Here is a 15,653-nt window from a genome sequence, read left to right on the forward strand (position 1 = left end):
AGTGGTAGCACAGTTGACTTGTGTCATCCAGGAGGATTTGTATGAGTCCTGGACCTACTTGTAGCTTGGTTTCATCCAAAACCAATGCCGCTGTTACGAATTTGTAGTACGACTATGATTTACGCATGTCGTTGTATTTGGTTCTTGTCTTGTGGAGTCCAGTGTCTGATGTCATATATGGTCTAGGTGTACGCGCGAGTATGGTGTGATGTGTGACGTTTATGGTATGTGGTGCATGCGGGCCAGGGGGAGAAGGCAATACTATTTCCTTTACACCGCGATGGTCTCTGAGAATCGGAATCGGAGTGATTTGGGGAGAGAGCTTCTATCCGTCGTGTCTCAGTACCTTTCTGCAAGCTCCCGACGGCACACGAGGCCAAGCAGATGTCTCCATGTGGGATGGACGACTCATGACCAATATTCTGTGCCACAAGTTTCAGGAACGTTGTGTAGATCTACCCATGGCCAGTGCATATCGATTCTCTGAGCTATACCAGGACCTGCAGAAGCCAGCAACCAAGGTCAGTGAAGTAAGCATGCTGTGTTGTAGTACAACCTGTATTTACAGACCACCCCATACCTGGTATTGCGCACAGAATGCCACCACTGCACCAGTCTTGATTGCCAGGTGGTCTTTCAACACAGGTTCTAATGCATGAAGTACTGTATTAAAAACGGCTAATTTTAATGCCATTTGAAACTCGGATGTTGAGCCAATAATATATGTAGAAAGGAAAGAAATATAGATACGAGTTGAGAGTAACTCTCCATCACTGCAACCAGATGTTATACAGTCAGAAAGTGCAACAACTAGGCACAAAACTGACAGAGTACTGAGACATTCGACGTCCTGACACCTAGCTTCAACACATCTCCGTAGCGCTAACCGACAGCCTTCCAACTTGGAAGGTTCAAGGTTATGGTAAGACCAAAGAGGGGAAGGCAAGCGCAACGAAAATGAGCACAAGCTACAGTCCCAACGGAAAAAAGAATGTTGATTGTTACTGGACGATGACGAGACCAGTACGATATTTGACAAAGCAGTCTAACTACAATTCGAAGCAGCAAAGCAGCACACCACCCAACTTGGGTGGGTCATAAATATCAAGGATAAGTAAAGAAGGGGAAGCTTTGCGAAAACGAATTGTACAAGCTGAAAGCCAAACTCCTACAGTACTCCTCATGCATGACATAGTGATGGACTAGTTGACTACAAAACAAGTTGTTTCACACGACGTACGTTTCGCCGTATGGTTCGTGACGGCTCATCAGGTGTGCAATTTGAAACTCGGATGTTGAGCCAATAATAAATGTAGAAAGGAAAGAAATATAGATACGAGTTGAGAGTAACTCTCCATCACTGCAACCAGATACTACAGTCAGAAAGTGCAACAACTAGGCACAAAACTGACAGAGTACTGGTACATTCGACATCCTGACACCTAGCTTCAACACATCTCAGTAGCGCTAACCGACAGCCTACCGACAGCCTTCCAACTAGGTGTCAGGACGTCGAATGTCTCAGTACTCTGTCAGTTTTGTGCCTAGTTGTTGCACTTTCTGACTGTATATAGTATCTGGTTGCAGTGATGGAGAGTTACTCTCAACTCGTATCTATATTTCTTTCCTTTCTACAATTTTAATGCCAGTGATATTTTAGCGATTCTAGCGAAAGGAGTGTTTTCCCTAACGTTTCGCAACGCCAAGCGAAATCCTGCATGTACAGTACAGTACTAATCATCTTCTATTTTATCTCTGAAACTCGGATTGCTAAAATATTTCATTGCAAATTGGTCCTGATTCCGAAAACGCTGATTTTTTACCCACTAACATCAGCCGTTCTACAGTATAATAGCACCTGTTTTAAAACTAAAACACTTCTCTGCATTTGGATGACCTGAATGCCGGCCGACTACCGGTATAAAGGGGTTTACCACATTGGGAGAGAACAATCGGAAACGGCGATCACGCTGGGGTCCACACCATGTAACTTTATACAGTGGTCCCTCTATAATCCGGCACCGTTTGTGAAACGGAAAATCTGCTGGATTAGGGAGGGTGCTGGATTAGGGAGGGTGCTGGATTAGGGAGGGTGCTGGATTAACAAATTGGATTTGCTGCTGCAATGTGCATGAAGAGGACATTTTGGCTACTGAAAATTGTCACGCGCATGTTTGTCGAGGGTGCTGGATTAGAGAGGGTGCTGGATTAGAGAGGGACGACTGTACACTAGAATATGATTGTGTATAATGACCACCTGGCACCTGGCACCTGGCACCTGGCACCTGGCACCTGGCACCTGGCACCTGGCCGTTTCACTATAGAGGTTCACAGTGATCACTCAACACATATTAGGGAGGTTTAGTCCCACGTAATCCGTGGGTACTTTACGTGTGTGCACCACGTGACACTCAGTGACCCACGTACAGACGTTTTCTGATTCACGACATACCGTGTATGGAGGCTCGCCCACGTTCCGCCAGAACGTGGGTGAAAATCAGAATGGAGCGCATTGTGCGAGCTGTAAAAGTGCTCAGCTGAAGAAGTTTCCGAAGCACGAAATCAAAATATTCGATGAGCTTCTTAGGCCCGGGTAGCTTCGTCTTTGACCAGGTTTGGGCCTTTCGCTTCATGCTTTTGTTTGTTCCGTGTGACTAAACACAACATTGCAACGTGGGTGCCCTTCATCCACTTTACGTGTATCACCCACGTACGCATTTTCGTTACGTGGGAACTAAACCTCCCTATTATATTTTGAAATCAAGACTTGATCCAAGAGAAGAGTGCAGCACCACAACATACGTGTGGTAGCCAGCATGTGTACATAGAGACAGAGCTTTGTCGAGTAGCGCCTTCTTAGTCAGGTATCCGGGACTTGGGGAATGTGGCACGAGCACCTTATCGGCTACTGTTACTATGGAAACACCACGGGTTTTCATTGTATCCTTCACACTGTAAGTCTGTAGGAAAAGCAAAGCATACCCGCATGGTGAGCTGCAGCTATTCTAGTCCTCTCTCCAGGAGCTGTCCAACCAGCCAAAGATCTTCAAAAATCGATCGGAAAACTACAGTGCTGGCAACTGAAATCCGACCCCCGGAGCGGTGGGTTCACATTCTTTGCGATGTGAGCGCACCGCTCAGGGGGTCGGATTTCAGTTGCCAGCACTGAAGTTGTAGAGCCGAAATCACGGTAGAAGCACTGTGCTTGGTAGCCGATCTCGTATGTATGTTTTGTGGATATTCCTTACCCGATTGACTGTAAGATCTGCGGGTAACGCGGGTGCTTGACTACCCGTGCACGGCCTAGAAGACAAGACACCACTCGGGATCATCAGCTGCCTACAGACTGCCATAAAAAGCATTACTGAGAAACTCTAAGCAGAAACTAGTCCCATGTGGTGTATTGTCTTTTATGTGTGTGGCAGCCACTCTAGATCTGGTATAGGACATGTTACAGCAACTGATGAAGGGTTCCCATGCGCACCCTAGTGCGGCGAAGAGGATAGAATGCGAGCGATTTCATCGCAGATCACAGGACAGCCCTTGCTTAGGATCACGTCCTGAGGTAGGGTGCATGCAAAATTCTTTTCTCGGAGGGCCTTGAACTGTGGAAGCACCTCACGTTGTCTGGCCTGCTCTTGTGATGTTTGAACACATCACGTCTGCCATATTTAGGAGTACGTCTGCTGTTGATCAACACTCTCTTTCCCTTCTCCGTGAGCTTTACTTTAAAACCAGTCTTGAGCCAGTAGGGGAATTCCCAGTGCTGGCAATACACATGAGCCGCACTTCGCTTCCGTGGTGCAACACACTCTGCACCGGGAGAACATCACCAGCACTGAGACCAGGAACTAGATTCTGGACTATGGATTGAAGCTGCTCACCGTCAGCCTCCACCAGGCCATGGAGAATAGCGTTGTTGCTGTGGTCGCACTTCGCCACTTCTTCCGCCATGACATCACACATGACATGTACTTGCTGTGTGCGCGAAGAGCGAAGAGGTCGTTTCGCGAACCAATGAAGCAAGGTCACCCTTATTGGGCAAGATATCCACCCTGATGTCACTCAGTTTGGCAGAGAAACCGTTAACCTGGCGCCTAAGATTGACGACAATAGCGGATTTCCCTCCATTGTCTACATCAGACTTGGCCTTATCACTTGCTGCCTTGCATTTATTCTCGCTCTTGTTTTGCAGTTGGGATATCTCTCTCTTTAGCTTGGTGATGCGGTTTTCAGGGCAGCGAGGAGACCCGCAAGTACAATCTTCATCTCTCCTCAAAATTCCCCTCGGAGCGAGTGGAGAGGCTGCAGTACATGCGGTACAGGCAGTACTAGTGAGCTGTCGTCAATATTATCACTCACGTGACACTCGCCATGTAGTGGTTTACTCACTCCTGCTCTCCACGTGGATTCGTTGTTCGTGCCTAAGAGACTCTCTGCAGGACTTGGCATTTAGGCCGGCTTTTTGGGCCAGCTTCAGACTTGGACCACTCTGGGTAGGATCAGGGCCACGACGTTATCCATTGCTGGATACACTACTTACGGATGACTGGTTCCCACCACGACCAGCATGGATAGGGGAAGTCATTCGACGCACACAATTGCCTACTGCTCCCGGCAAGATCTGTTTGTGGAGCGCATCTGAAACGCATCTGAAACGAGTACATCTGAAACGAGTGCATCTGAAACGAGTGCATCTGAAACGAGGGCAGCTGAAACGAGTGCATCTGAAATGAGTGCATCTGTTATGCGGTTTCAACATCAGATTATACCCTTGTAAAGTAGGAAAAATATAATATAGTAGGGAGTATTTCGATGCATTCCTGCTGCAATGTCTCATTTCCCTTCGAAGATAGGAGATGTTAGTCAAAAACAACATAGAAACGAAGAAAAAAAGTTGTGCACAAGGGAGGCTCGAACCCGTGCGGGGCGCAACATTATGGGAAGCAGGATGCTCAGAGGTACAGATTTGACAATGCTACCCAAATTCGATTACTGCATTATAATAAAAAGACAACTCTGACCGCACCCGTGTACCCGTGTTTTACTATAAGTACCTCAGGAACCTAGTATGCCGAGATAGCGGAACATAATGGGCCACACATGTGTGTTAATGCACAAACAAACACATGCCTGCATTCTTTAGCCATGTGTGGTTATGTGTACGCTGAACATAAAAGTGTTGCCACGGCAACGCACCCCTGCCGACATGCCGCCGAGATTGAATATTGATCCTGATTCAAAAGTTAGCTGTAACATTTTATCAGGCGTTCAAATCACCTTTTTGGTTCACAAACTCAATTTTGATGATGATAGACACTGGTGGAATTGACCGAGGTATAAATAGCATACCTAGTGACAGTTGTAATGTATCACTTCGGTGTTACATATACTAAAATTGGAACGATACAGAGAAGATTAGCATGGCCCCTGCGCAAGGATGACACGCAAATTCGTGAAGCGTTCCATATTTTTTTCCTCCCGGATGATCCCGAAAGCCATTCGGAGCCGCTCGGAGAACATTTTTGACCAAATCTTGTGCATGGATTTCAATGTCATTATTTTTTCTTCAGGGCTGCTCCCGTAGCTGCACAACTCCACAAAATATTCATCAAACTTGGCAAAGGACAACACCCAAGCCAAGGTGATGGAAATGAAGGTTTAAAGCCGACTGCGAAAGCCATCCGTGTCTTGTGAGTACTCGCTACAGTCCATTTCAAAACTATAGACGCGTAGAGTTTTTGAAATATTTCAAATTTGGCTGGAACCTTTTGAGAATAGTTTTCGGAATATTGCTCAGGACCGCTCCACGATTACTCTCATATAGTTTCTAAACGATTGGATAACAGACGCCCAATTTTGAAAAATTTATGCACAAAGTAATCACAGATTTTATGTGGTATAGATGCTGGTATAACGGTTTTTGCCTAGGTACGCGTCTATAGTTTTGAAATGGACTGTAGATATATTAAGCACTCCTGATGCAAACAACAGCTTCGGTACTGGAATCTTCCATGCTGTATTGTTGGCCTTGATGTTCAGCTCATCCCTTTGTACTTGCACACTGGGAAATCAGTCACCAGCGCTAGCTAGTGAGTGCGTTCGATTATGCCCGCGAATTGATTCATGAATCCATTCATGAATCGATTCGCGCTATTCCACATCACCCAATGCGAATAGGGTGAATGGATTCCGAATCGATTCCAGGGCTCATGACATGAAAATCGAACGACTTGAATGCCCTTGAATCGATTCATGAATCGATCCAAGTGCGTAATCGAACGCACTCAGTGAGATACTGTTGCACTACAGTGTAGGGTCTGTGATTAAAACATCAAGCTGTCAGCTTTGGAGCGCAGGCTCTTGTGTCGTGTGAGACTGCCTCGGGCTATACACTGAGTGTGTTCGATTATGCCCATGAATCGATGATGTTGAACCCATTTGTGAATCGCCCCTGCCACACCGCCTCATGTGAATAGGGTGAATGGATTCCGAACCGATTCCGGGGCTCATGACATGAAAACGAACGACGAGATTCCAGTCATGAATCGTGGCAGTAATCGAACGCACCCAGTGAGCCTTCTATTCATGATCAGGCAGTGGGTAGTGAGAATTCAGTGGTGCTCAATCTAGTTTCAGCCGGATCTGACACAGACCCCGTACGAAAGAAGAATACGCAGAGGGCTTCGTAATGCGGTTTCATCCCTGGCCGAGTCAAGATGCCGTCCCGTGGAAGTATTGGCCCCGGGATCAGTCAACTTTACACTGTCTCATGCTCGGACATTTATTGGATGGATCTGCATTTGTGCGGACCTTACTTTGTTGTGCTTTTATATCGCTAAGCAAATAATTATGGCGACATATACAAATGTCTGTCCTCGGTGGGCTGATCATTGTAAACACTTGCACAATGCACACACTAGTATTCAAACTGAGTTGACCACGTCCCAAAATTATAATATAATCTTATGTAGCCAGGACACGTTGCATTTTTTTTATTAATCTAAGGCCATCATTTTTTATAGCTATGTTTCGCGTCGTCCGCACGCATACGTTTTGAAGTTTTTCGGAAAAAAATCAAAAAAATCTTACATGCACGGTGAGTGTACGATCGTGCGAGTCATCAGTGTGGACTGGTTGCATACGGCGAAGCTGAGATTCAGAAATGGCCTCTAGGCCACCGTTGGTAAATCGTTTGTTCGGCATCTGGGAGCAATATTCTATGAGCTAACACCAGACAGCATTGGTCGCCTGAAGCTGAGAGGATGCGTCGTTCCGGAGGTCTTTGCACCGCTGCTGAAGTCTGAGTACAATAATCCAGCGAAGCATAGGCACCAACGGTTGCCTCCTCTGTCCAAAGTGAATATTTACTCATGCTGATAACCCAGATGTTGTCCTTCGATGTACGATTTTTCTTTCGAATGTTCACCATGCACGAGCTATTGTGCTATGTACCGTGCATACACCTCTGATGAGCCTTTCTTATTATTTGGCAACTTTTTATTTTTTCCACCTCTCGCATATGATTCTGGAAGTTGAACTGATGCGAAACATAGATATAAAAAATGATGGCCTAATGCACGGGAAGATTGTACAGAATTCATTCATCAGACTTAGTAAGAGAACCCCCACAGATGGGAAACTCCTGCATGGAGTGCTATCATGACAGAATTTCACGTGGACGTCATTTTTACGATACAATGCTCCTTGGACGCATGCTTTGCAACATTCGTATTATGATTATGGCATCAGTGTGACCAAGAGTACATAAGTAACATAACCCCCCCCCAGAGTGTGCAACGCCTGATCCAGCTCTGCATAGGGTCTTGGTCGAGCGTACTTGTAGTACATGTAGTTGGATCTTCTGATGTCATACGTACACTCCACACCAGCGCAAGGCCGGTCCCGGGGGTACCGTTATTTTTTGATCCGAGAGTCCCCGGATTTCCCTCAGATGTGTACCGTATTATGGTGCAAAGATCCGATTACGCTCGACCAAGACCCTGTGCAGAGCTGGATCACGCATTGCACACTCTGGGACGGGGTGTATTCTTGGTGTGACTTGTGATTGCTTGCACGGTATGTTCAGAATCAAATGGAGATGCATTCATCACTAACGTGTCTTGTGTGTATCAGATTATGTCTGAACTACATGATGTACACTGTGCAGTGAGCTAATAACATGCATTGGACGGGGGTGCATGGCCAAACGAGATGCGTGCTTGAGCTGGGTACAGTCAACTTCGCTTATAACGACACTCGGCGGGGCATCAAAAAAGTGTCCTTATTCGTGAAGTGTCGTTATACACGAAGTCTCATTATATGTATTACAGTTGGAAGGGACTTTGCTCTGGGCATGGAAATGCTGTCGTTATTCGCGAATTGTCGTTATATCCGCAGTCGTTATTAGCGAAGTTGACTGTACATTCATGGTCGGGGTACATGACGAGCGAGGTACATAGGTGAATAGTGTGTGTGGGTGAGTGGGGCATAATAAATTATGGACATGGGTGAGTGGGGAATATGATTAAGTGAGGTATATGGGTGAGTGGGGAATATGATTTAGTAAGATATTATGGGCCAGTGGAGTACATTTGTGGGCAGGACACGGGGACGAACGGAACATTTGGGTGAGTGGGAACGTTGGTGAGCCGCATCTGTAGATGAGCGGGTATGTATGTGTCGCCGCGTGAACGGCTACCGATATATGGATAAACGGAACAGGAGGGAATGCATCTTGTCACTCCCTTGTGCATGGCCAACGCTCTCCAGCTACTGTACAGGCAGAAAATTCCATCGGTCAATAATTTGGTCCGACTCCAAAGAAAGGGAGTTCGTCCGGTTGTAAATTTCGTCCATGGATCATAAGAGTGTATTGAAAAGCTGGACAAATCGACATTAGCCCGGCATTTACATTCTGCCCCATGTTTAGTGCATTCAGAAATCGTGTTTATTCTGCCCTTCTGTGCCCGACAGATTCACACCATGGCAGGCTGCACTCCGCAATGTCTGTTCTGTTAGCTATGTCACAATGCAGTGCACAGGGATTGCTGGCTCACGGACATCGGGCAGGCCGCAGCTCAAGATACTCTCACGTGCCGTACGCCTGCCATGAAGAATATGTCAATATCGTGCGGCCCATGGCATCATAATAAGAATATTGCAATGATGAGCATGCATATGGGATATTATTTTATTTTTGAGTACCGTAAAGTACGAAGTAGTGTACCGTAAAGTCTTGTATAAAAGCCGCACTTGAAAAGAAGCCGCCCTCGAATAGAAGCCGCAATTTTGGGCCCATCAAATCACACAAATTGCCTGGTTTTAGTGTTGACATACATAGAAATACCTGTCTCATATAGAAGCCTGCAAAATTTCACCAAGAAAATCATAGAAGCCGCGGCTTTTATACAAAACTTTATGGTATATGCAGTGCTGCCAAGTATTTTTCGCCCAAAATCGGACACCCTTCACCGCCAAGGCTGGCCACATGGTGCGAATTTTTCTCCTCAGAATTTTTTTTCCAGAGAATTCAAAATATCGCTCAAAATACCATGAAAATTCGCTTTGTTGCCTTAGTAACCGATATGGCACCCCTAAGTTGCCATGCATTTTGTAATGCACTGTGCCATCCAGGCATTTTACTTTAGCGCTAGCCTTTTTATACGCTCATGTACATTGATTTGTGCCTTTAGTTGCGCTGAAAAGTAAAAATACAGGATTTCTTCATTGAGAATAACTGATCCCTGACATTTTGGCTGCTTTTCGGACTTTTCCTTTTTCGGACCGGTTTTCGGAAGAGTCTTCAAAAATCGGACACTGTCCGAAAAATCGGACGGTTTGGCAGTGCTGTATATGGATAACCCAAAGGCAATGGTACGCATGTGAGTGTGAGTGTGTGTGTGTGTGTGTGTGTGTGTGTGTGTGTGTGCATGTGAGTGCATGTGCATGTATATGCATGCATATGCATACCCCTGTGCATGTATGTGTATGTGCATGTATGCATATGCGTATGAGTACATGTGCGCATATGCATACTGCCATACTCCGGTGTAGTGCTTCTTCTGTCAACACCAAATCCGACTACTGATTTTCGCATTTGACAGAACATGACCTGACATGATGATTGCATACATCAGGCAAGCATTCTATATTCAACCTTGTATATGTACCTGGTCACATACTTCTTCTATTGGCTGGCTCTGTTGTTGATCATTTTCTTGCTGTGATCTACTTCACCATGTCATCCTTGGATCCTGCAATAGTGTGTTGTCATCCTATTTGTCTTGTGAGACATCAGTGAGTGTGTCCATGGGTAAATGACTGCTGCACAATCATGATAATACGGTGCAGTTCATCAATATCAAAATAGTTCTATACAGGTGATTAATATACATGTACATGTAGCATGATTTTTGCAGACAGGGTGTTGCATACCGAACTCTTTCACTGTCCTTGCATTATGCATATGCGGATAATGCCGGCAGAAAAATTGGCAGAATTCGGTACTTTTTCTGGTAAGTTTCATGCATGTTTGGTATGTGGATAAAGAAATGGAGCAGAATCCAAGGAATTGCCCGCCATAAGGTTTGTATGGTTCTGCCAATTTCACTGCTTTTCGAGCATTATCCGCCAATGCCTACCTTGCATACATGTAAGCTATTAAGTGCTGTATGTGGTCATCTAATCTTGCATGTGTCCTTCACGGTTCACCTTGTGAAATGCTATTACAGAGGTCCCTTTATAATCCGGCACCATTTGTGCTACGGAAATTGTGCTGGATTAGGGAGGGTGCTGGATTACAAAATCTGATTGTCTGCTGAAATGTGCACGAAGAGGACATTTTGGTTGCTGAAAATTATGCTGGTCTATAGAGGGTGCTGGTTCATAAAGTGCTGGATTAGAGAGGGACGACTGTATCGTCATGCATTGTGTTGCTTCAGTACGTGTATACTTAGGGATGTTCTACAACAGACTACAATCAGATTCTGAGGGGTGGTTGACACATGCTACTTTTCAGGATAATAATTACGGTCTTCGTTATCGGATTGGGAGAAACTTCAAATTCACTCTTGCTCTTTTTACTATCATGTGTGTTCTATTTCGGAGGAGGGTGCTCATGTGCAAAACCGTGGCCATGTGCAGTGTGTTACATGACAGTAGTAATATACATGTACAGGCGGAAGCCATTCTGACAGGAGTACAGCAGCATTCGGATATCAATAAACAGATCTGCATGTGATTGCAGCAAAGTGGCAATACCTTGTCCTTGTGAACATACTTTCTAGCATCATGCTCCTCCAGCACAATACTACACACATGTGATGAGATTGGGTAATTCATTATTTTGTGGTTACATGTAATGACGCTCCATTCATGTTGATGCTGAAGTATTAACTTTGATCATTGGTTTTATAGAGCCCCATTCTCTACATGTAGGAGATATCTACATCTGCTCTGTTTCAATGTCCAGCATAAGCGAATGTGTGGATCAAGCAGTACTGCTCGGTTGACGCTGCCGGGGGGAATGCGTATGATAACTAATACAATCATGCAGTTTTAGAGCTTACCAGAAGCAGATAGCTAGCACTCAGAGTGATGTGAGATAGAGTGGGTGCGTCAACATGGTCAAGCCTGGCGTGTGCCACATAGCATTCAGTAGTCAGTAGTCAACAGTGCTGTATCATTGACCGATTGTCTTTCACTGGTGCACTAGTCTATACGAGTATACCGGTATACAGTGTACCATAAAGTCTTCCACTGCAGTCTGACTGTGTGTAACAACCTTGCAGAGGTCAAGGAAGATCCAAAGAGACTAGGTATTCCATCGTTACCGCCAGATCATGGATGCTGATCAAAATGCAGCCAACAAGATCTTCGTGAAAGCGACATGCTTACATGATCATGGGTTTCTGAAAATCTTTCCGTGAAGATTCACATCTCCTTTCAACTACCAGACATAAAGAGTAGACTGCAATGTACGGCTCGTACTAGACCACTCTTCAACTCTCTTGCTGAATGCATTGTGACAACGACGAACTGAACTGAAATCGGGAGTTGTTCGACAAAAGTCAAGCAATCGTACTGATTGCAGAAACTAGTACAGGTCGTCCCCCGTTAATACGAGTCCGGTTAGTACATAAACCCCGTTAGTACATAAGAAATCTCAAGTCCCGGACGAAACGTGGTCACTTCCATACAAATTTTGTCGGTTAGTACATAATCCGTTAGTACATAAACCCCGTTAGTACATAACATTTCTCCATACCCGCATGTCACCTACCTCAATAGTACATAATTTACTGGTCTTTTGGCCTTCCAGTGGAGGCACATCGTGTTCTAGTTTCTACTTGTGGATGCAATTAGCATAGAAATCAGAGCGCACATCACAAACCGACAAAGCTCTGTTTTTTTTCCGAGTGACTGTACAGGTGCGGCTGGGCATGTACCATGTCAACTGTAGAATCTTCGCTAAATGTGACCGTTATAACATAATTTTTATGTTATATCGAGGGAATCAAGAATATCTCGCTGCCTAGTCATGGTATAGTAGCAAGAAACACTCAGAAAAGTTGAAAAAAGTGAAAAATTCTGGTATACAAGCAAGTTATGTACACTTTCGTTTAGTACATAAACCCCGTTAATACATAACATTTGTCAAGTCCCAGAGATTATGTATTAACGAGGGACGACCTGTAACAACTACATGACTGTACAACTCTCTCAGTCTGACAACAATGCAAACGATCCACCGTATACTGCACTAGTATACATACCGCAGCCAAAAATCATGCAGCGCAGCATTGACTCTGCAAAGCCCATATTTGTGTTCGGTACGAGACTGCAGTGACTGCACTGGTTCCATGTGCATGTGCCAGGCCCTCTGCTATGGCGTGATCTGTGTGTTTGTTTTTGTTTTGGGGTTTTTCCTTATCTTTTGTACAAGTGCCGGCACGTTCGGGCTCTCCGCCTTCTCCGTGAAAAATAAAAAACTGAATGACTGACTAAACCAAGAAATCATAACAAACAAACAGACAAACAACTAATAAAATGAAAAATGAAAATACTGTAGTCCCTCTGTGTTTACATTTGTGGCATGCATGCAGACTTGCAGTAGCTGCGCGCGGGGCCGGGGCCCCCGGGGGTCGGGCTGGCGCTTGGGCCCGCGCGCGGTACGCGATACGCGAAACAATGTCACCACCACTACGGACCCGGTACGAAAGTCTTGTAGACTACACCAACATGTTCCATGCACTGTAGTAGTCTACTACGGTACTGTTCTGTGCTGTGGAACACCAAATCTGGCATGCGATTCTCGGAAACGAGGTGACGCTACACTGAATGCGTACAACTAAATTGTACATTCTCGGAAATCAAAATCCTTCTTGGACCTGGCCTGGATATGCTACCACTGACGTGGCCCACAAACTACAAGAAGAGGTGTCGGAGTCCAGTCCAGATCATTCCTCGACATTTCCATCTCGATTTTACTTGTTTTTCTTCTCTTCTTCGTTTCAACTTATCAAAATGTGTGACGACGACGTTGCCGCTCTTGTCGTAGACAATGGCTCCGGTATGTGCAAAGCCGGTTTCGCCGGTGATGACGCACCCCGTGCCGTCTTCCCCTCCATCGTCGGTCGTCCCCGCCACCAGGGTGTGATGGTCGGTATGGGCCAGAAGGACAGCTACGTCGGAGACGAGGCTCAGTCCAAGAGAGGTATCCTGACCCTCAAGTACCCCATTGAGCACGGTATCGTCACCAACTGGGATGATATGGAGAAGGTGAGGATTTTCTTGTGTCTAAATTTCTCTCCTGTCAATTATTTTGTCATTACGGAATATGTGTTGTTGTTATGGTCAGTTACACGTAGAACATGCATTTGCTGGTATTCCCTGCCTTTCGAAGCTATCCTCACATGATGCTTCGCGTTCACTGTGGCAAAACTTCCAATGTGTAGGCAGTGCTTGGTAAGATTTCTGGGTTTGGTTGTTAGTTATTAATTTTGTGTGTTTCCATGTTTATTGCGTGTCTGCAGATCTGGCATCACACTTTCTACAATGAGTTGCGTGTTGCCCCCGAGGAGCACCCCGTCCTCCTGACCGAGGCTCCCCTCAACCCCAAGGCTAACCGTGAGAAGATGACCCAGGTATGCCTTTTTATAATTTACTTGTACTTGTAGATGGGTTGTGCACTCACTTCTCTTCTCACAATTTGTTTGTATTGTTGCATGCTTCATTATGTCTCAGGTGTGTTTACTGTGTTTTGTAAGGTGCGTATTTGTGGATTATCTGTCAGAATGGTGTGTATTGCCGGTTCTCTAGTGTTACTCGCATGTCACCTGAACATATCCTTACCAATTTCTTTGCTTGTTTCTGTTTCTTGTGTAGATCATGTTCGAGACCTTCAACACCCCCGCCATGTACGTCGCCATCCAGGCTGTGCTCTCCCTGTACGCCTCCGGACGTACCACCGGTATCGTCTTGGACTCTGGTGATGGTGTGTCCCACACCGTCCCGATCTATGAGGGATACGCTCTGCCCCACGCCATCCTCCGTCTCGACTTGGCTGGCCGTGACTTGACCGACTACCTCATGAAGATCCTCACCGAGCGTGGTTACTCTTTCACCACCACTGCTGAGCGTGAAATCGTCCGTGACATCAAGGAGAAGCTCTGCTATGTTGCCCTCGACTTCGAGCAGGAGATGGCCACCTCTGCCCAGAGCTCCTCCCTGGAGAAGAGCTACGAGCTTCCCGACGGTCAGGTTATCACCATTGGCAACGAGCGATTCCGCTGCCCCGAGGCTCTCTTCCAGCCATCCTTCCTCGGTATGGAGCAGTCTGGAGTCCATGAGACCACCTACAACTCCATCATGAAGTGCGACGTCGACATCCGTAAGGACCTGTACGCTAACGTTGTCCTGTCCGGTGGTACCACCATGTACCCAGGTATTGCCGACCGTATGCAGAAGGAGATCACCAACCTTGCCCCACCAACCATGAAGATCAAGATCATTGCCCCACCAGAGCGCAAGTACTCCGTATGGATCGGAGGCTCCATCCTGTCTTCCCTCTCCACCTTCCAGCAGATGTGGATCTCCAAGCAGGAGTACGACGAGTCCGGCCCCAGCATTGTCCACCGCAAGTGCTTCTAAATGTTTGTCTTTTTTTTAAGTCTTATCTATGTTTTAGCCAATTTTCAAATTCATTGTATCCGCAGGATTCGGATACTAGTTTCAGAGCATCAAATTTGTTATTCGAAAAACACAAGCTTTTAACTCCCACTTCTGTCCTCATGCTGACTGCATGGGTTGTTGGTGACAGTCTCCTTGCGCAATAATTGCATGCTTGATTGGCACCTTGCTGTGCCTGGTGTTTTTACCAAATGGGGTGCATGGTGGTGTTTTGCTAGAACCAGCAAGAGTTGAATCAGTTCCAAGGATTTTTACTGCTGTACATACACACAAGAGTATGCATGGGGGAGTATGGGGTGTACTTTTCACACTCTTCATGAATATTGCCCAGGCTGAAAACGGTGAATAAAGGACTCCTGGTTTCAGGTGTTGACCGGGGAGTCGTAAAATACCGGTATTTTACGACTCCCTGGTGATGATGACATGTACTAGTACTAGTACGCTAGCTCGCAGCAAAAACA

The 15,653-nt window shown here is 45.8% G+C and overlaps 1 protein-coding gene, 1 long non-coding RNA gene and 1 other non-coding gene across 3 annotated transcripts; all 3 read left to right on the forward strand.

Moving 5' to 3' along the window:
- Window positions 1-281: 281 nt before the first annotated feature.
- LOC135826238 (uncharacterized) lies at window positions 282-9,723 on the forward strand. The gene is made up of 3 exons (XR_010555236.1): window positions 282-521; window positions 5,574-5,693; window positions 8,977-9,723. It is a non-coding gene; the product is annotated as an uncharacterized LOC135826238 (long non-coding RNA).
- On the forward strand, window positions 5,370-5,475 carry LOC135826874 (U6 spliceosomal RNA). The gene has a single exon (XR_010555338.1). It is a non-coding gene; the product is annotated as a U6 spliceosomal RNA (small nuclear RNA).
- A 3,740-nt stretch (window positions 9,724-13,463) lies between the features above and the next one.
- On the forward strand, window positions 13,464-15,282 carry LOC135826347 (actin-3-like). Its single transcript, XM_065338961.1, has 3 exons — window positions 13,464-13,782; window positions 14,037-14,147; window positions 14,389-15,282. Exons 1-3 carry the CDS (start codon window positions 13,528-13,530, stop codon window positions 15,151-15,153), a joined length of 1,131 nt encoding a protein of 376 aa, XP_065195033.1. The 5' UTR covers window positions 13,464-13,527; the 3' UTR covers window positions 15,154-15,282.
- The last annotated feature ends 371 nt before the right edge of the window (window positions 15,283-15,653 follow it).

The sequence above is a fragment of the Sycon ciliatum genome, chromosome 10, assembly GCF_964019385.1.
Source record: "Sycon ciliatum chromosome 10, ocSycCili1.1, whole genome shotgun sequence".
Lineage (NCBI taxonomy): Eukaryota > Metazoa > Porifera > Calcarea > Leucosolenida > Sycettidae > Sycon > Sycon ciliatum.